The sequence below is a fragment of the Odontesthes bonariensis genome, chromosome 9 (genome assembly GCF_027942865.1).
Source record: "Odontesthes bonariensis isolate fOdoBon6 chromosome 9, fOdoBon6.hap1, whole genome shotgun sequence".
NCBI lineage: Eukaryota > Metazoa > Chordata > Actinopteri > Atheriniformes > Atherinopsidae > Odontesthes > Odontesthes bonariensis.
The window spans coordinates 11,907,670-11,927,742 of NC_134514.1; the positions used below are offsets into that span (position 1 = coordinate 11,907,670).

At 40.2% G+C, this 20,073-nt stretch overlaps 2 protein-coding genes across 3 annotated transcripts; one reads left to right on the top strand and one right to left on the bottom strand.

Moving 5' to 3' along the window:
• Positions 1-684: 684 nt before the first annotated feature.
• Positions 685-13,994, bottom strand: LOC142388163 (scaffold protein ILK). The gene is made up of 13 exons (XM_075473131.1): positions 13,882-13,994; positions 12,465-12,707; positions 6,636-6,801; positions 5,747-5,842; positions 5,556-5,652; positions 5,356-5,439; positions 5,117-5,202; positions 4,891-5,000; positions 4,525-4,652; positions 4,182-4,303; positions 3,944-4,043; positions 2,394-2,524; positions 685-2,243 (listed from the first exon to the last, which is right to left on the bottom strand). Exons 2-13 carry the CDS (start codon positions 12,551-12,553, stop codon positions 2,094-2,096), a joined length of 1,359 nt encoding a protein of 452 aa, XP_075329246.1. The 5' UTR covers positions 12,554-12,707; positions 13,882-13,994; the 3' UTR covers positions 685-2,093.
• A 1,053-nt stretch (positions 13,995-15,047) lies between these two features.
• Positions 15,048-19,861, top strand: rrp8 (ribosomal RNA processing 8). Of its 2 annotated transcripts, none has more exons than XM_075473130.1 (8): positions 15,048-15,129; positions 15,319-15,436; positions 15,674-15,929; positions 16,212-17,064; positions 18,062-18,191; positions 18,269-18,375; positions 18,463-18,559; positions 19,714-19,861. In XM_075473130.1, exons 2-8 carry the CDS (start codon positions 15,332-15,334, stop codon positions 19,825-19,827), a joined length of 1,662 nt encoding a protein of 553 aa, XP_075329245.1. In that variant the 5' UTR covers positions 15,048-15,129; positions 15,319-15,331; the 3' UTR covers positions 19,828-19,861. The 2 variants fall into 2 exon arrangements, with proteins under 2 accessions (XP_075329245.1, XP_075329244.1); XM_075473129.1 differs by having other exon boundaries at positions 15,057-15,197.
• Positions 19,862-20,073: the final 212 nt, after the last annotated feature.

Consider the following 20,073-nt stretch of genomic DNA (forward strand, 5'->3'; position numbering starts at 1 on the left):
ATGATTCCTAATGTCTAAACTGATAAAAAAAAAAAGCATGTTAATCATTTACATTTCTAAGCCATCTGAATAGGGAGTCATACAGTTGTACCAGACTATTTGATAAAATGAGATGTATAAATGTATAAAGGAAATACCCATGCATCTAAAGTTAGCCTCAAAGTAGATTTTCTCTGATTAATTTAGAAAGGTACGTTTATAAGTAAACCAAAATACACACATTTATTCATGAATGATAAAATAGTTAAATGGCAAAAGCCATGGTTGAACTTGAACAAAAACAATGCTCAAACATTTTTTGCTCTTTTGGAAAAGCACGACTAATTGTAGCTGTAATTGTATTGTGATGAGAGTTAATTTTTTTTTTTGAGGAAACCTTACATGAATAGTATCCACGAACCCTTTCAGACAAGAGTCCACAGGGAGCTCAATGCAGCCATTGGTGCATGATACTCAGTAACTGCAGGACCATAGAAAAGCTCAAAATAAATTAAGAGAAATTCCTTCATATTTCTCTACCAACAGCTCATGAACATTCTGTTCATCATTTCGCCATTAAAGCATAACTCAAATCCCATAAAAAGATCACAAATTTCTAATCAACATATGGTAGATGTTTTGAATACATCCAATAAATTCAATCAATTGGAAATTGAAAGTCCCACAACAAATGACACCATCAAGTTGTCCATATGTTTCATTTTTAATATACACTTATATATAAATACATACATTTGTATAAGTCATTCTTGAATTTGGCTTCAACCATGTGATTCGGCACAAACAAGCAAGCTGGTGAAGGCACAGAATGGATGTAGATAAAGGAAACAACCCATGTGATTGGTAGCCAGATGTCACACAGAGGATGAGAAGAAATAACAGTTTACAGGAAGTAAATTCCACCTCGTAATGTCCCGGCGGTGGCAGCTGTTTCTGAACGATAAAAAAAAAAAAAAATAGGAGCACGAAGTTCCCTCTAACAACAAAATGAGCTGTACCTGTGAACAGAGATATATTACAGTGTGAATAGGAGCACTCGTTGCCAACATAATAAAGAATGCAAGGCATTAAAATCTGGAAAACAGATTTCCTGTATTCAGCATGAAAACAACACTCCATATAAACGCACACATTTCACATCTCAACAGAGGCCGACTGTACTTTTTGTTCAACGTTCCAAATGAAGAAGATGAGAAAAACCGAGAGAAAAGTGAGACTAAATGAAAATGCGAGCCGTGACTTTGATTACATTAATACAATTACGAGTCTCAACAATCTTTCAATGCATTTGAAACATAATATTCCCAGAAATGCTCAACACAGTTTCACGGCCCCAAAGAAAGAAAAGGCTTGTGTGGCCAGTTATAAATGGTTTGCAGGTTGTTCAGGATACTGTCGGGTAAGAAATGCTCAAGAAAGGCCAAGCTCATCACCACTACGCAGCCAAGCCAAGTGGCACAACATTCCAAGGGTATCACTCATTTAAATTAAGTTTTAATAATTAGGTTACACACTAACTTTTGACAATTGACATGCTTGCTCATTGCGTACACTTTGTTGCCACTAAAACAACAAACATTAACCTTTTCCCACAGACAAGCTCCGGGTTAATCTGTTGTTTATTTCATCGTGAGCCACCATTTTAAGACAGCAGTTATCTTAAAGGACGATTTCTTGAAAGAGAGCCCACTCGGGATAAAATAAAGCCTTACATCCACCGGTTCAAACCAGAAGAGCGTCACGCTGACCTCCACAGGTTATCTGGAGAAGATTGTAGTCAGTCCACATGATAACAGCTTAGAAGCTGAACAGTCAATGGTAACTCCTCTGAAGACAGTATCAGCGGTTCAGTAGCAAAGACAGTAATAGGTAATAATATAAACTTCAGATCACATTGACAAAAAAACAATACAAAAGTAGTGACTGCCGCCATATTCATCTCAGAAGCAGAAGCTACAATAGCACTGAATGCAGTAGTAGAGGATGTGTTTAAGGCAATACTGGTAAGCACCACACCACCATACCAGAGTCACGTCTGGGGGAAGAGATCCGGGAATTCAGTTGGTTCAATAAAGGGGGGCTAGGGAGGTTTTTCACTTGTCCTGCATTTTCTCCAGAATTGGCACGATCATGTCAAATTTGGGCCTTTTAGCTGGGTCTTCGTTCATGCATATCTTCATGAGCTTGCAAATGTGTGGTGAGATGCCAGGGGGGATAGTGGGCCTCAAACCCTCCAAGGCAACCTAAATCACAAAATAAAAAGACACCGAATGCATTAACGTAATAGGTTTAACAAGCTTTCCCCTGAAAGCTATGGCCATTTAATTAGTTCATCTACATTTACATGCATTTGGAAATGTAAATGGAATCTATTAAGCATTAGTCTTGCAGACCTTCATGCCTATCTCCATGTTGGACAGGTCAGCAAACGGCACTTCTCTGGTCACCAACTCCCACAGCAGGATAGCAAAGCTCCACATGTCAGCTGAGCGACGGTTGATCTCGTCGGGCTTCTTCTGCAGTGCTGGGAACCCAAGAGAAGCAAGCAATGGTTATGCAGGGAGCTAAACAACGTGCATCGTGCCACTTCCCTCACTGCTAAAGGACTTTAAGTAGAACAGAGTGTTCTGACAGCACCTGCATGTTTATTTAAGTCTAGCTCTAGAGTCTAGTAAGTCTAGTCTAGAAAAGTTTTTTATACGATATTGTGAATATCTGTCCAATATCAAACCAACTTCACCAACTTCACATTATGCATCCACTAAAACAATTAGTTTATGTGAGCAGGCACATATTCATCCACTGACAACTAGAGAACTATACCATTAAAATATAATAATAATAATAACTCCCTGATGGTACTGCTTTATTCTTTTAACTTGTTTGTGTCATTTTATCTCTTGTCTTATTCGTTTAAGACAGTAAAATCCTGTGACATAGCTGCTGTAGTGTATGTTGCTATGGAAACTAAATTTCCACCGTGGAGATAAAGTGAAGAACTCCGATAGGCTGTGATTTACATCACAAACGCAGTTATAAGGCTACAGATGGAAAGGATTAGAAATGGAAAATTTGGCTAAATTCTCTTTGTAAATCACAGGAGGGAAACCAGATAAACAATTAATTTTTTCCACCTCTTAAGCAGGCTTACTTCAACAACACTTCCCTCTGTCAGGCTATAAATTCAACACATGCTGTAGTTTATTAGCTCCGATTTGTCTGGAGGTACGTGTGGGACACACCACATCGTCCTCAGTGCTCAAAATAAAATCTCATCCTCCTTTCTACAATCCCGAAGTGGTGCAGTAGCCACAAAGTCATATTTCATCCATCAACTGTAATGGAAATGTATCCCTTTAATGTATACATTCGATTTATTATGGTTGAGCCTTTTGCCTGTAATGGAAGGCACGGTGAAGATTGACAGGAAATGTGGAAAGCCTGAGACTAATGTGCAGCAAGGTTTTGGACACTCAGCTGCTCGGGACAGCAGTTCTCAGTTATTCTTTTATACATTGTAGGAGACAACCCACGCATACACCGGGAGAACATGCAAACTCGCACATTAGGCTCATTAAACCTAAATATATGTGTGAACTCGTGCCATATAATTAGTAAACCTTATTATACGTACACTGTATTGGTGTTGCTTTGATGGCAACTGGCAGTGATGCATTCACCCTGATCTGTAAACTCTAAAGCTTTTCTGAGGACTTCTGTTATTGTTTGCATAACTGCTGCAAACTTTCCCTGGTTGTTTTCACATTCTATAATCAATTTATGTTTGTAACTTGCTTAGAGTTCACTTTATCTCAAGGGGAAATCAGATTCAAATTGCATTTGGCTCTGCCACAGAGTAGAGATCCCCGCATCCATCATTCTCGCTCAGGCTTGTGTGGCTTCTGCTGTCAGTTTAGATCTGTGCTGTATGAGTGATGCCTACCCTCAGGGGCCACCCATGCAGGCGAGTACATCCTGCCAGGACACTGGAAGGAGAACTTGACATCTGCCATGCTGATCCTTGCTGTCATGTCTTCATCGATCTTTGGAAACAAGAAAATTCACTGAAATGTCACCTTTTTTTTTTTTTGGTGGCTGTTTCTTTTCCTTTTAGTCTTTTTTTTCATGCCTGAAAAGTAGACGGGCTATGATCCTGAAAGCCACAATTAAGTTCTTCTTACCATTACGCTCTTGCTGTTGAGATAATGGCGAGGAATCATGGGTTCAAGAGTGTGTAAGAAGGCCATTCCACAAGCAATGTCCAGAGCAAACTTGACTGCTTGCGTCTGGTCCACCACAAAATCTGACAGTAGGATGAATTACATGAAATAACAGGTTTAAGCCAAACTGCCTTCAAGCACACAACAAGATGACAGTGTTATTGCCACTGTAGAAAAAAAGACGATGGCAACATAATGACAAACGCTTCGGTGCAAAAGAAAAAGAAAAATCACAAATTCCTGCAAATCGCAAAAACTGACGAGTGACGAGTATGAACTCTGTGACCACAGTGGAAGTACTCACTGGTGCCTTCATGCAGCACGTTGTACAGGGAGCCATAAGGCATCCAGTGTGTGATGATGATGGGGTGAGGGGCGGGAGGAGACTGACATGCTCCCAACATGGGGAGGACATTTGGGTGGGAAAATATCCTGGGATGAGGCCAAAGAGGGAGGGACAGCGGAGAGAGACAGAAAAAAAAGAAAAAAAAAAAAGAAAAAGAGACAAACGCACACGGCATTTGACATAAACAGATATTTTGTGTGTGATTCACCCCCCTCAAAATATCCAACACATAGAGTTCAGTTCAACACAACACACACGGACACATGAATGACCACAACAGTAAAAATGATAAAAGTTGCAGAAAGGTCAGGATTTAATAATAACCTGAGTTTGGGATACTCCTCATTGAAGTCTCTGCTCTTCCTTCCAGTCCAGTCACGAACTTTTAGCACCTTCACAACAATTTCATTTCCTTGCCAGCGGCCCTGCCACAGCTAAAGATAAAAAAAAATAAAGAGAGAAAGAAACTGAAGTAAACCACAGTTAACCTTAACTGATTATCAGCCTGAATACAAAGCACAACGAAAAGAATATGAAGAATATGAAGTACCTCTCCAGAGTAGTTTTCATTTATTTTAGCGAGCAGAGAAAGCTGTTTGAAGTCGATGCCAGCCTGTTTGTTCAACGTGCCATTGCCTAAAACACATGGAGACCAAATTAAGGGACATGTTGACACTCAGACTACAGAAATCCATTATTAATCTAGACCAACATCAAGCAGACTAAACAAGCGATGGAACAATGTTCTCTTCATGCCAATGAATCGGTTTGTGAGTTGTTGGGACTCACGTGGTCGAGTTCTGGTGGTGCCTTTCCAGAACGAGTCCTTGAAGGGAATTTTAGTCAAGCTCTGTCCCATTTTCTCTGCCTTTTCTGAAATGGTAGAGAAATAGGAAAAAAATCAAATCCGAGCAACAAAAAAACCCAGAAACAGTTACAACTGTTACTGCGCTGTAGAAATAATCTGTTAAAAAGAGCAGATGCGACACCTCTGAGGAGTTCACGAAGGTGAGGTTTGGCTTTGTCCAGAGGAGTTTCCCCATATTTGTTACAGATGCTAACCTGAGCCCCATTATTCACAAGGTCCTAAACAAACAACAAAAAAAAGATGTCTCTGGGCAACGCTTATACATGAAACTTAACAGTTATTCGCTCTATCACCACCAGAGGGCGCACCAACCTCAGCCACCTGGTCTTGGCCCCAGAAGCAGGCATAATGCAGTGGAGTGTTTCCATGTTCATTGGCTGCATTGGTGTCTGCTTTGCACTGGATCAGCTAGAAGAAGAAGAAACAATGGATTAAAAGCACTGTAAGACTGGTCATATCTTGTTTGGGCTGTATACAGAGATAAAACTTTACGCTACCAAGAAAAATTATGCTGGGTTTTCTTGCCTGGGGTCACATACCAGAGGTATTGAGACATGCCTAATATTAAACTCAATAGTTGCCTAGCAGTTATTCAAAATCAGACACCCTGCGGTTGAAGTCTCACTTTATGTACGCAGCTCTCTGTGCAATGTTGACGTACAAATTATCTTTATATTTCTATCAAGGAATAACACTTCCAACAAAACATATTTGCTAAATGCTGAAACCACCCTTTGATGTGATTAATGGAAAAATGCACACAATGTCTGTGTTCTATTGTGAATAAAACTTATAAATCATTGCAATCTGTTTTTATTTACATTTTACACAGCATCCTAACTTTTGTAGAGTTGGGGTTGTATAAATGCTGGTCAGATTGCACCATTTCAGGTTTCACAATATCCTGCTTTCATAAAGCAAACTTGCTGAAACATACCATCATTAGTCAGCTGTGTCTGAATAAGTGATGTTACTGTCACTCCTCAGTCACCTTTTTTATGTTTAGCATTGTACAGACCGTGACATTAAAGTTTAATGTGATGACAGTTGGTTGGATCACAATAGAATGAGAGAGAAAACATATCTACATTGAGCAGTTTTAATGTCAGGGAGGTAGGAAAACTTGTGACCGTTATCATAAAAGAACGTGGAAGGAACCTTTTCCAGTGTCTCTGCTTCCCTGCGTTTACATGAACTTTACCTTTCCCACAATATCCCGATGGCCATGGCTGGCAGCCAGGTGTAGAGGCGTGTCGTCTCCCCGGTTCATGACGTTGATGCGTGCTCCTCTCATGATGAGCATGTCCACCACACTGGAGCGGCCCTCCCTGCAGGCCCAGTGGAGGGGGCTGAAGCCGTGGTCATCTCTGCAGTCACAGAAGAGCGGCGCATTTCACACAGCTTTCACAAAAGCATTCAGCACAGCAGGGCAAAACTGCACGGAAAGCTGCTAAGCGGGACTTTCTCCCTTTAAAAAAGTGAGCTGATGACACCCAGACTGAGACAACAGCTTATAGACCTCTGGCACTCATCACTCCTTTGTCTCACTGACACTGACCAATGTGTGACAGAGGCCTCGACTACAGGACAGAGAGACTGATGTGCTGCCTCAGTGACAAGTAGATAAAGAGTAGAGATTAAGAAACAGGAGGAACTGGGTGACAGCAAGTCAATCAAGAAAAAACTGAAGGGTGGAGGGGAAGGGGGAGCATCCGCTCAGACCTTGTCAGGCCAAGTGAGACTTCCTTCAACAGTGCTGACACAGACTTCAGCTGCCATGTGTGAGTTTGTCATTCTCCATTTCTCTGTTCTCATGGTCACATCCTCCGCTGTTGTGAAGTTTCCTCCCACTACTCTTTCCATTCCCTCATCTTCTCCCCTTCCCATCCAGTAAAACATCTGGATGGCACTGATCCTATATTCCAATCTTTGTCCCCTTTCATTCAGCAGTAAGCCCCAGTGCTAGCACCAAAACACAGTACAATGCTCCTGTAAAAAAACGTTATGTACTTGTCCTGACATCAGGAGTGGGCAGACAGCATAATAAAAGCCCTTAGAACTGAGCGCGTATTATGAATCTGCAGGAATTTGAACTTTCTGCCCCCCCACCACCATCAGTTCACTGGCCGCATTCACACATCCTGCAGAGATCAACTCAAAACAGATCAAGTGCCCCACAGAGACCCTCAGTCCCACAACAGACATCTATCTGTGCGACCTGCTGCCATCATAACAGATCTACTCAGAGGGCAATTTCCTCTCAGACCAGAGAGCCACATTCTAAAAACTAATTAGCCTTCACAAGAGAGAAAAACTCCCCACAAACCCACTTCTGGGATTTTGTTAGCATTCAGCCCAACACTAGTCTGTTTAGCAGGAGTAGGTGAAGTTATGTTAACTCGTTGTTCTTCGAGAGCAAGAATTCACATAATAAACAGAATCCCAGTGGGCTCTCTACAGAAATGAGATCCGATATTTAATGTTGCAAATCTGAGCTGAAACAATCAGTTATTCGTTCATTCATTTTCAGCTATTTCGATGGTGAATCAACTGCCTAAAGAAAGAGTCAGTGTTTTTCAACCTGGGCCCAGTTTCCCCTTGCATTTGGGGGAAATAGCGCTGAACATGCCATGACCAGCAGCTGCTCAGCGGCTTCAATGTTGTGGTAAGATGAGGGGAATGTCCATGATAAAGTAAAAGAGTCTATTGTATAGTGACTGACTGATTGTTATTCGTGTTTTCTGCTGTTTCATCAGTGATTTGCACCCAAGTTGAAGGGAAAAATAGAACCCAGGTTAAAACAAAGTTTTGTATAAATGTAAAACTCATTTATAAACATGAACACGGTTTGCTGCTTTTCTTTTTGCAGCGTTAACTTTCAGCAGGTTTGGTCTTTAAAAAATGATTTAACCTTGGAAAACCAGACATTTTGGGAGCAAGTGATTAATTAAAAGCTATTTTAAAGCCATAAAATCTGTATGAGGTGCAGAAAACATTACACAGTTCTGCTGTCTAATGTGCAACTGTCTAACTTGAAAGGATGTAATAAAAGAAAATAAGATTACACACCAAGTAATCCATTTTTCAAGGAACAGAGAATTAATAGCGAAGCTAGTGGTTTTTACTTGCTTGCACAACAAAGAGGCTGAGCCCTCTGGTTTCCATATGCATTTATGTCGCAGGGCTTTTCATATAGGATGGATTTTCCCTTTAAGCTAACTTCATCTGCCAGCACCAGAGGCTCTTGAGTGCCGGGATTTTCTAATGCTCACCCCCCTCCATTCGGACTGCGGTAATTTATTTCAGGCACTTCCACCTGCCAGCAGAGCTCAGCTTGGCAGACTGAAGAGCCAGAGGAAGAGCCCCTGTCTGCACCCTGTATGTCTCTGCGCTGACACCCGCGCCAGGTCAAATGACAAATGTCAGCTCAGGGGAAAAAGAAATCTAAAGAGTGAAAAGAATTAGAAGAAAAATAAACGAATAAAGAATTGGGATGAGAGCAGGATAGTGAAAGAGGACTGATCTGGCACTGCAGCTGGCTGGCATCCTCATTGGTTCATTTGCTACTTATTTTCTTGATAAATTGTTTAATTAACTGGGACTGTGGCAGATTCTTAACTAACGTCAAAATAACTAAAGAATTGTGACACAAGACCAGAACAAGCAGCTCATTCTTACACTGAATAAGCTGAATTTTCTGTTGAGTGAACTGTTGGAGCTTGAAACTGATCCCAACTAAGTTTAGGGTTTAATATGAGAGAAACTTTTTTTTTTCCTTTTCTATTTTTTCAATACAGAAAACAACACCATAGTCAAATAGACAAAGAATATTCCACTGGCCAGATACTACAAACTATGAATGTAGACGGTTACTTTATGGTAATTGTGTGATAACTACTATGTTTTCATGTTGGTGTTACATTTAATCCCTTTACTGAGTCTATATGCTTTGGTTGTCTGTGCAGAACTCAGAGATTACGTGTGTTTTATCCCCAACATTAAAGGGGAACTGCGGTATTTTCAACATTAAGCCTCTTTTCTGAGTCGTCTGCAATGTTTTAGAACCCCCCTCACCGCTTTTTTGATGTTTACTGCTGTCTCCGGTATTTGCCTAATTTTGATTCATCTCAACCTGCTTCAGAATGGCAAGTCATATGCATGTCCAAAAAGGTCCGTAAAAGCACCATAAACATCCGTTTTCAAAATCATCAACTCACCGGAGTGGTTACTGGTGTGCACTGGTAATCCATATCAAATTTCGTTGCGAAAAGTTGCTTCTGTCGTGTTTTGACATTTTGTACTGGATGTTCGTTGATATTACTCCGCCACCGCTAAGAAAATAGTGCGAGCATGAACGAGCTGCCAAATAAAACACGACAGAAGCAACTTTTCGTGTTTTAAAAATCTTTACATGTGTAATGAACACTTTCTCTTAAAAATATCCGCTAATATCCTAATTATCCATTAGGGTTGATTGGTTCTATGAGTATAAAAAAAAAAAAAAAAAAGAATAATGACAATAATAAAACATCAGACGAGCCAAATCATTTTGGGTTTTGGTAGAAAGTTGCAATGAAAAAAGGAATCTGAAGACATCCACATTTACTCTGAACAAGTATAACAGACATTTTCGCAAATATATGACATTTCTAATAACATTTGTCAGTCAACTCATCTCGATTTAACTGTGTGCAGACCTGAATTGATCCCCCAGTTTAATTTTGAACCCAGATCCGGAACTTGTAATTACATTTGAAGCTAAATGTTGAGCCAGCAGGGTTGCTGACTATACAACAAATATTTGGGCGGATAAGTTCTAAATTTTGCAAATTATGCTCTCTAAGATTTGAGGAAGCATTGAGTGGAGCCATCTGATAACGCTGGGAGCCAAATACCGGAAATATATAAGAGGAGGGTAAAGTGATGTGTGCTCCAATGACTTAGCTGTGCATTCCTCTTTTGAAAAGTTCACTATTTGGATTCACATACACACAAAGATGGTCAGCCTCTTCCAGCCCTGCCCACTATAATAATCTCCTCCCCCCTCTTTCCCAGTTTTGGTAGGTGGTAAATGGTTCCCTTGAGGCCCAGGTTTGACTCCTTGTAAGGAGATTCAGCATTCCACAACTACTCTTAGTCAGGGAGTCACATCAGTGTAAACACAGTGTCATCAGGGAGCACAGAAAATATTATAGTTCGGATAGGCCAGAGGATTGTGGGTTCCCTAAAACACAGACAGGGAACAATAAAAGCGACTGTAGAGAAAATAAAAGGACAAAAATAAATGTGTTCCACTAACTGGTGGAGATAATTCAACCGGAAAAGGAAGCTTGACATGTAATCAGCTAATGGGCCCGGCAGATGTGGGCAGGCTTGTCCACAGAGGTTCAGCGCAATCAATCTCACAAGAAAGAGACACTGAGGACAAAACACAGCAAACAACTCAAAATATTCCACAGGAAGTGCAGTTGGTATATTCTGTGAGATAATCTGTGTTCTAACTATTTCTTAATACCGTTAGACTTTCACAGCTTTTTCTATAAAACCGCAGTTAGCAAAATTAAATGCTGCTGAACAGAATTCAGCCTAATTAAAAAAACAGAAATCATTGTTTTCAGCCTGCATTACAAATAGAATTGGGAGGTGGCACAAATGAACAAAAGCATCTTTCTGTTTAACTCTAAGTATTTAAAGTGATTTAAAGTGTATTTGGCAAGTGATTCGCCGTCACTATAAAAAGCACTCCATGCGTGGGGGTCAATTAGTCAACAGTCTCACCCTAAAATGTACTGAAACAGAGAGGAAAATAGACACAAGACAAGCTGCTCCAAAATACACAAAGGACATAATTAAACAGGACATTTCATTCTTTCTTTGTTTGCTCTCAAAACAAATACCGGTTGTCTAAATCTTGGACAGAAACATCCAGCTGATTTACTGAACAGAGTCAGGAGGATGAAAGAAGAAGAAGAAGGGGTTGCTGAGGAGTGACGATGACGGCCATTTGGTGTACTGACTGTTTCCATTAATCTGAACGTATCCATGTTATGTCTAAATAACTGCAGACCAAGGCATCTGAACCCAGCAGTGGCTTAATCTGAAATATGATCAGTTTGTTAATAAATCTATGGTTTCTATCATCTCCAAAATAAAACTGTTTAAAAATGTCTAACCTGCACATGAAGCCTCTGCTGTGTGACAATATTTTCACCATCCGCTCCTGTTTTGTTGTGTTTTTCAGCTTGTTGTGAGTTTTTAAATTACAAAATTAAAAATTGTTAAAATAGTTTTTACTCTAGAGGGGACTCAAAGGGTTTTGACTGATATGACATAACTGCGACTCTGTGAGGACTCGAGTGATATACCTCACTTGATTTATTGTCCAATCTCACACAAACGGCAGAGACTGAACACACACTGAGACTCTCCCTTTCAGTTTCAGAGGAATGTCTGAATGACACAAAAAGATTTGTCCAGGGCCTCGTCCAGAGCTCTTTAAATGTCCGTGGAGACTGAATAATTACAGCAACAACTATAATCATGACTAACTGTGCCATCGCAGCACGCTTCCTGTCCAACATCATGGTTTTGAATTATTCCGCTGGCATTCCGGAGATAAACATGGGCCCACAAGAAATGGGTTCAGTGTCAGGCCACGAGCTCACTGGGGACTGAAAAGGCGGGCTTTGAGTCAGCATCGATGGCCGAGTTTAAGAATGCATCATTCAAAGTAAGTAACTACACAGCATGCTTCTTTGAGATTCCAATCTGCTTTTTTCTGGCATTGTAAATTCATGCTGTGGCAAGTCTCATGAAGATCACTGCGAAAGCACTTTTTGGCAAAAAAGACCCAATCCCAGCCAAGGGTGTGATGCCAGTACTGAGAAAGGGTGCAGATAAGTGATCATTTTACCAAACAAATAAAACACAGATTAACAAAGAAACAGTCAGCTATGAGTCAATATGATATCATTTTGTCCCTGCTACCTTGTGTTTGAACACGTTTTCTCAGGAAGAGGTTATAACTCACCCTTGATTAAGGTCATTCTCTGTATTATCTAGCCACAAGCGAACTGCCACCGCATTGCCCTCACGGCACTGCGTGAAGATATCATCCATTTTGTTGGTGTACTCTTCCTCAGCTAAGGTTCACCCGTGCGAGCAGATTCAAAACTAGACTGCGACTGATGAAAGAGGTGACCTGGGGGGCTGAGACGAGTCCTGACCAGCATCAGTCCCTCATCTAGGACCACAGTTAAAGGGCGCGGGGACACTGAAAGACAAAAGAGACAAAAAGAAAAGGTGAAATTGCCTTCTTTAAACCCTTTTCTGTGAGTGGCTTTAATTCTGATCAGCTTTTATTGTGTCATACAAAGCTTCAAACATTAAAAAGCAAGGAACAAGGAGTGCTGAGTAATGTTATCCACCTTTTTGTAATACTGGGTGGATATGCAGTTATTGCATATCAAAACTCAGCTGTGACGAAACACCCTGTACGATCTAACTGGTGTCTTAATTCAGCCTTTCTTTAATCTACAAAACCTTCAGTGAAGTATCTTTTATGAAGCAAATGTGTCAAACATAACTACTTTTTTGCTAATGTAGCCATGTCTCATGAGGTAGGCTATTAAAATGAAAGTCAAACAGAACAAGATACATGAAAATGTCACCCCCGACTTCATTTTTCCCCCAGAAGCTCTGACTTGTTACATTACCATGAAAATTACAAAACAAATAGCCTAATTGAGATATGATCTAATCAATCTATTACACAGCATCTTAAGTCAAAATGTACACACAGAGCAAGCAGCGGGAATAACTTCATATTTTCACAGTATAAACAATCATGTAGTTCTTGGCCACATAAAAACATAAATGCAAAGCTTTAGTAAGAACAGCTTATTGTGGCAATGTTGAAGAGCAGCAAGACACTAGCAAATAACTGGGAGCTCACTTTTGAAATAGCCTAATTAAAATAACAATTCAAGAAAGAAAAGATTTACAGTGCTTAGTTTACTTTTAATGGGATCTGCCCATTGTTAAGACCGCAACAATTTGTTGTGACAATAATAAATCCACTGTTATGAACTCACTGTAACAGCAGCTTGACTAGCTGCACTGCTATCTAGCTAACACAGAAAGGTGGAAAAAGCTAAAAGTTTAGTAGCCAATTTGTCAGCTCCTGGCAGCGCCATGGGTTGTATTCATTACGTTGTATTTAACAAAAAAGCCTCCACTAGCTCCTCATAAATCCAGCACACTGATGCAGCAGGCAAAATGAGACGCAAGCAGGTCTCTGCTAGCAAGCTAACCAACAATCCTGACGTCGCGGGCTGTCTCCACTTCTCTAATTTTACGCTGACTGACTGATGAATCCCCTCAAAATCACTATTTAATGGTCTAAGCTCCTTCATCGACAATGTTTGTATCCATAGTAATAAACCTACCTTTTTTATCCACCCTTTGCAATGTAACGTAGTAAGAGAAGAAGTTATTAGCCGCGGTTTACGGTGTATAGTTACAGCTAGTTGTCTCAGTAAATTGAGTACTGTAGGACGTCCACACCCTCGGAGCCAACGTACGTGCGTGCCAACGTCCACTGAACAGAGAGAACGCCCTCTAAAGGCGACACAGAGAACTACACGTCAAATATTCACCGCCTCGGGTCATGTTTTTTCGTTATCTTTAACTACATTTCATGTAGATAACAGCAGCATACAAATGCAGCATATAATAGGACTGGGTTAAAGAAAACATTAATTAAACTCAATGGACAGTTGAACAAAAGAAACATGAATTACTTCCCTGTGTGTTAATATAAGGATTAATTATTTGCTTTTGCTGGCACACAGACTTTCTGTTGGCAAAACAAAACATGATGCTTAGCTGCTTAGATCCACCCAAGTTCAAAGGCACTATCCTTCATGGTACCCATTATGACAACTCATGACACACTTTATGTAGTTTCTTATTGTACTAATTTCTTTAACCATTCATGACCAGACTGGAGCTCATTTAAAGATGGCATTACACAGATGTCTTGTTTATCATTTTTTAAATTTTTCTTTATTTTTAAGGCCTTTGCAAAGTCAAGGTTGTTAAAGCCATCTGTATGTTCACTAGGAAAAAATCCATACCATAACTTATTTTAGTGTTATAGCCTGCTGGATATGTGTAATGCTTATTGTTCTTTATTGTAAGGTGAGTCAAAATAAACGTAAACACTTTTTTTCCAGCTAGATTTTTTATTATCTTTTAGTTTAACTTTGTACTTGAATTTTAAAAGTTCAACAACTGGTACAATGCAAGGTGGAAAGACCAAATCTCACAGGTGGCAACATTGAAATAGTCTTTCCGTATTGTATGATGATGATGATGATAATAATAATAATAATAATAATAATAATAATAATAATAATAATAATAATAATAATAAAAGTAGTAGTAAGTGATATATATATACATATACATATACACACACACACACATATATATATATATATATATATATATATATATATATATATACATACAGTGTAGTTTTCGAAGACATGACAAACACATCATATCCCAGATGTCTCAGGTGTACGCTGCGTCATCAGCATGCGCTGTAGTTCTATTTTGCTTCCGCGACGCACATGAACCAAACCAACGTGGCTTTTGCGTCTTACAAGACATATCTGCTTTTATTTAATGTAATTACGAATTACACGTTGAGTACCGAATACATTTTCAACTTCTAACAACTTCTTCTGTTTAACAAGTGAGCCGATTCCTTTTCCTGCATCAAATACGTGCTGGTTAGGATTTGAAGTAGAAAAGTTAGCTATTTGACAGAGAGGACGTGATTCTAGGGGGTTATATGTGTGCTTTTTTTCTTACAGATATCACGGAAACATGTTTAATGAGGATGAAGACTGGAATGATGAACAAGACGCCCAAATCCTGAAGAAAACCGGCCTCGAAAAGACGCAGAAGGCGAACGGCAGCACAAATGGAAAGGTAGATAAGTTTGTGTTCATTTGTTAATTTTTTTTTCATTGCTTTGCTTACTAAATTCGTTACCAGAGCCACAAAGTAGAAACTTGAAATGTGCTTGTAGATTATCACTGCCCCAACTTTGAGGTGTCTTCTTCGTAGCTTCAGAAATAAATCTGTTTTGAGTTTTTGCAGTATAACCCAGGTAAATGTTAGTACACGCATCAACCTAATTTCTATCATTATCACGCCCCTCATTAGTCCAGAATTGTTGGGAAAAAGAGCCTGCTGCGGACCCTGCAGACACTGGGATCGGTACCGGAGTGGAAAAGCAGCAACCATCAGCAGGACAGTGACAGTGAGACTGAAGCAGCTCCATCCCACAAAAAGAAGAAGAGAAGGAAAAAGAGAAAGCGTGCGGGGAGATCAGAGGAGCAGCAAGAGAATGGAGACCTTGATCACCCTGTCAAAGAAGATAATCCTGTGCCAAAAAAGAAGACGAAAGGAAGCAAATCTGGTGAGTAATTAATGCAGTGTTTCTCAATTCCGGTCCTTAGGTGTGCTGGAGGAGGGAAACATCGAAAACATGCAGGGCAGTGGGTCCCGAGGACCGGAATTGAGAAACACTGAATTAATGGATTGCATCTGCATACCTACATTTAGTTTTATGTAACAGCTAAGAGAAGGGCATGATATAAACAGCTATCACCATTTAGGTTATGGATAGCTCCTTTAAAAACCTTTTCAACCTGTCTGCTTGGAACAAAAAGGCTCAAAAGTATTTTCTTTCTTCTTAAAGGTGCTCCAAATTCAAACAACACACCCGCTGAAGAGAAAAACGATAAAGAAATCTCCAAATCTGCAGAAGTCAACGTAAACAAACTGCAGAGCACGGAGAAAATGAACAGACAACAGTGGAAAAACAAGATGAAGAACAAGAGGAAATGTAAAAATAAATACCGCGAGAGAAAACCTGAGGAGGACATGAACAAAGCAAAGACTGATAAACAGGGACCAAAGGAAGAAGTCAAACTACATCCGCAAAGCAACGATAACAGTGAAAACATCAGTCAGAAAACAATGCAGAAGAAGAAAAAGGAAAGACGGCATAAACCACCGAAAAGTAAAAACACAGAAGAAGACCCTCCGGTATCAGAGGAGCCGCAGCAGAGAGCAGAGAAACCAACGAAGAGTGTCAAAGCTGACAAAAGAGCATCCGAATCTTCTGCTGATGGACCTAAACAGAAAGCAGATGGACTTCAAATGGAGATTGTAAATGAGCAGCGGGAGTTCCTCACAAAAAGACAGAAATCTGAGCTGAGTAAAGAAGAGAGCCTGAAGAGACAGAAGCTGCAGAAGATGCTCCTCAGGCAGGAGGAGAGTCCAGCAGAGCAGGAAGACGAACCGGCGGCACCCGAGGAGGTGAAGCAAAGCCGCTCCGACTCCCTGCGCTCCCGCATGGAGCAGCGGCTGGAGTCGGCTCGTTTCCGCTACATTAATGAAGTTTTGTACAGCACGTCCAGCGGCGAGGCGAAGCGGATGTTCCAGCAGGACCCGCAGGCCTTCCAGGTTTACCACAAAGGCTACACGGCACAGGTTCAGAGATGGCCCACGAATCCGGTGGACGCCATCATCTCTTACATTCGGAAAAAGTGAGATACCTTCGTTGTTGCTTTGATATTTTTGAGTTTAAGTTCTTCATTTCTTAAGTTTCATTTGATGAAATCCCTCTGAAAGAATCAATTAGCCTTTTCAAGCTTTTCTGAATGACCTCGTGTTTTTTTTTTTTTAGCAGGTGTCCTAAGTTAAAAGATTGAAATTTTCTGCAGGAGAAAACACTTTTTTCTTTTTTGTGTGTGTGTCTGCACTACAGTAAAAAGAATCTAAAATTGTAACATATTGCGTGACTAATGTGGCTAATTTTGTCATTGGCTTTGATTGTGCACCCACAGGTTATGGTTGCGTCGACCAGACCAGTGTAACCTAAACTCAGCTGGCTTTTTGTTAGCATAACCAGACAATTACTAAGTGCACAGGATCAGAGTCACAGCACATGATCTAGTTTTCACTGGGTCTGTCTGCAGTGTGGCCTTAAAGAAACGGGAGCTCTAACAGCTTTTCAGATAGAGGCTTATGAGAGGTGTGGTAGCAGCAAAAGTGTCTATGCAACATTAAGTCAGGTCATCCTTTACATCCCAACATTATGAACCTCTGAATGTAAAAACAGATGGGCTCTTTACTGAGTTTTTAATTTAGCCTAGTTAAAGAAAGAACTTCTCGCATAAGAAATGATAATTCCCTGTTAGATTACAAATGTGATGATGAAATGTGGATTGGAGGGGGTCTTCTCAAAGTTCCAACTTATGGAACCCTGCTAACGGCATCATTTGCCTGCAGTGACGAGTAAATGCAACACATGATTGTGCTGAAGACGCTCTGACATTGAGGAGTCTTGGCGATACTTCAGCTCTGTGGGTGTTTAATCGATGCTTCATTTTGCTGCTGTGAGAGGAGGTCCTTGTTAACATCAGCAGTTTGTGAAAAAGAAAACCTCTGCGAGGTTCACATTTACACCGTTTCTGTCTAGATTGTCAGATTCCAGTCGAAAACAGATTTTTCTTATATTTTTCTTTTGGTCATTTGTTGCAGATCTTCCTCTCTGGTGGTTGCAGACTTTGGCTGTGGTGACTGTAAAATAGCACGAAGCGTGAAGAATAAAGTGCACAGCTTCGACCTGGCAGCTACGTGCGAGCTTGTCACGGTGTGCGACATGTCCAACGTGAGTGTCTTTCCGTTTGCTCATCCCTGTATGCTGCCTGTGATTGTTAAAGAAAGTAATTCTGTCTGCCTGCGCAGGTGCCTCTCGGTGACAGCTCCGTGGACATCGCTGTGTTCTGTCTCTCTCTCATGGGGACCAACCTCGCAGATTTCTTAACAGAGGCCAGTCGAGTCTTAAGAATGGGGTAAAGGACATAACATGGATTATTCATATGAGTATTTGGTTCTGCGCGTGTGTTGTATTTTTAACTGGTTGTGTCCAATTTTCACAGGGGGGTCCTCAAAGTCGCAGAAGTGGCGAGTAGATTCGACAACGAGCGAAACTTCACCTCTGCACTGGCAAGTCTTGGATTCAAGATGGTGTCCAAGGTGAGGCAACAAACAAGATGACATCATGGACCACATTTCCTGTTATTACACATTAATCGTGTTAGTGCATGCACTGTCACAGCTGTTTTCACATGAAACAACAAGCTCAGACTCCATTATGACAGGAAGCCGGTGTTAGTGAGCTGCACAGTCATCTGTATTTTACACTTTTAGTTTCCAAATTCAAAAGAAATATACATAAATACTAGGGCTGGGCGAGTTAACTCGTTATTATCGCGTTAACTCGTTAATTATATAACACCGACAAATATTTTATGGCGCATTAACGCAGGTTTTATTATTTATTTTATTATTGGAAAAGTCTGTTGCTCACAGGCTTTTATTTTGTAGAAGTCTGTTGCTCACAGGCTTTTATTTTGTAAAAGTCTGTTGCTGACTGCTACGGAACCGGAAAAGAAAGTAATCGGCGGATCCACCAAACACGGAGAAGGGTACGGAACTTTTACCCGGCCATTTTCATTTTAAAGTTCTTCCAGACGGCGGAGTCGACAGAACCAAAGTAAACACTGACAAGTTGAATTGTCTTCTCACTGTAGTAGTTCTAATATAAAATATCACTTAAAGGCAAAACACACAACCGATACCAGCAAGTCATTCAAGGAAACAGACAGTGGAGCGAGGCTTCTACATAAAAACTACATAAAGATGCTGATGCTGATGCACAACAAATGTTATGGCACTTTCATTCATATGGCAGCACATTTAAAATAAAACTAAATGCTAAAAGCTATACACTACTTTTGAATAAATTTTTGGTTTTTGCGTAGAAATTTGATTAATCGGGGAAATCATGTGATTAATTAGATTCAAACTTTAAAAAATACACAAAAACTTTGTCTGTGAGTACGGGTGCCATCATTTCTTTTTCTTTTTAAGAGGTCTCTTGGCTAACAGTGAGAGTCGGTGGTTGGCAGCTGCATGTTTTATATCTTATAGCTTGTGGTGCTGTGGGCAGGAAACCACAGGTTGAAAAGAACATTCAGTGAACTGGTTTAATGTTGGCAACAAACAGACATTTAAATTTAAAACATGTAAATGAACAAGACTTTCAGCTCATCCAGGACATCAGTTTGGGTACTTGAGTTAGCCAGCGGTAATAACTGTTCTATCTTTTTTTTTTTTTTATCTTTCAGGATACTGAAAACACTCATTTCTACTCTTTTGAATTTGTGAAGACAGGAAATGCTCCAAAAAACGTGAAGAAATATGGACTGCAGTTGAAGCCCTGTGTGTACAAGAAAAGATGATGTCAATAAAGGATTTATAAGCTTGTGTAAATCACTCAGTATATAAACAGATTTCGCTTCTCTGGTCCACAATGTTTTTTTAAGTAAGACAGATTAGTTTTCTATAACAGTGGCATGAAATCATCAGGCACAGTTTGACATTTTTTACAACCGTCGTTCTGTGATCGCAAAGAGTCTTTCAGTTCTTGTTTTCTTTTTTCACAAAGCTTCTGGTTCTGTTACATTTCTTTCTTGTTCTTCTCCTTT

What these genes read in the sequence shown, in the direction of transcription:
- LOC142388163 (XM_075473131.1), bottom strand. Translation starts at nt 12,553, where the DNA reads ATGGATGATATCTTCACGCAGTGCCGTGAGGGCAATGCGGTGGCAGTT. An exon ending in GAGAATGACCTTAATCAAGG is followed by an intron (nt 6,802 to 12,464) that starts GTGAGTTATAAC and finishes CTGTGACTGCAG; the next exon opens with AGATGACCACGGCTTCAGCC. An exon ending in GCCAAGACCAGGTGGCTGAG is followed by an intron (nt 5,653 to 5,746) that starts GTTGGTGCGCCC and finishes TTGTTTGTTTAG; the next exon opens with GACCTTGTGAATAATGGGGC.
- rrp8 (XM_075473130.1), top strand. Translation starts at nt 15,332, where the DNA reads ATGTTTAATGAGGATGAAGACTGGAATGATGAACAAGACGCCCAAATC. An exon ending in AGTCGAGTCTTAAGAATGGG is followed by an intron (nt 18,376 to 18,462) that starts GTAAAGGACATA and finishes CAATTTTCACAG; the next exon opens with GGGGGTCCTCAAAGTCGCAG. An exon ending in GATTCAAGATGGTGTCCAAG is followed by an intron (nt 18,560 to 19,713) that starts GTGAGGCAACAA and finishes TTTATCTTTCAG; the next exon opens with GATACTGAAAACACTCATTT.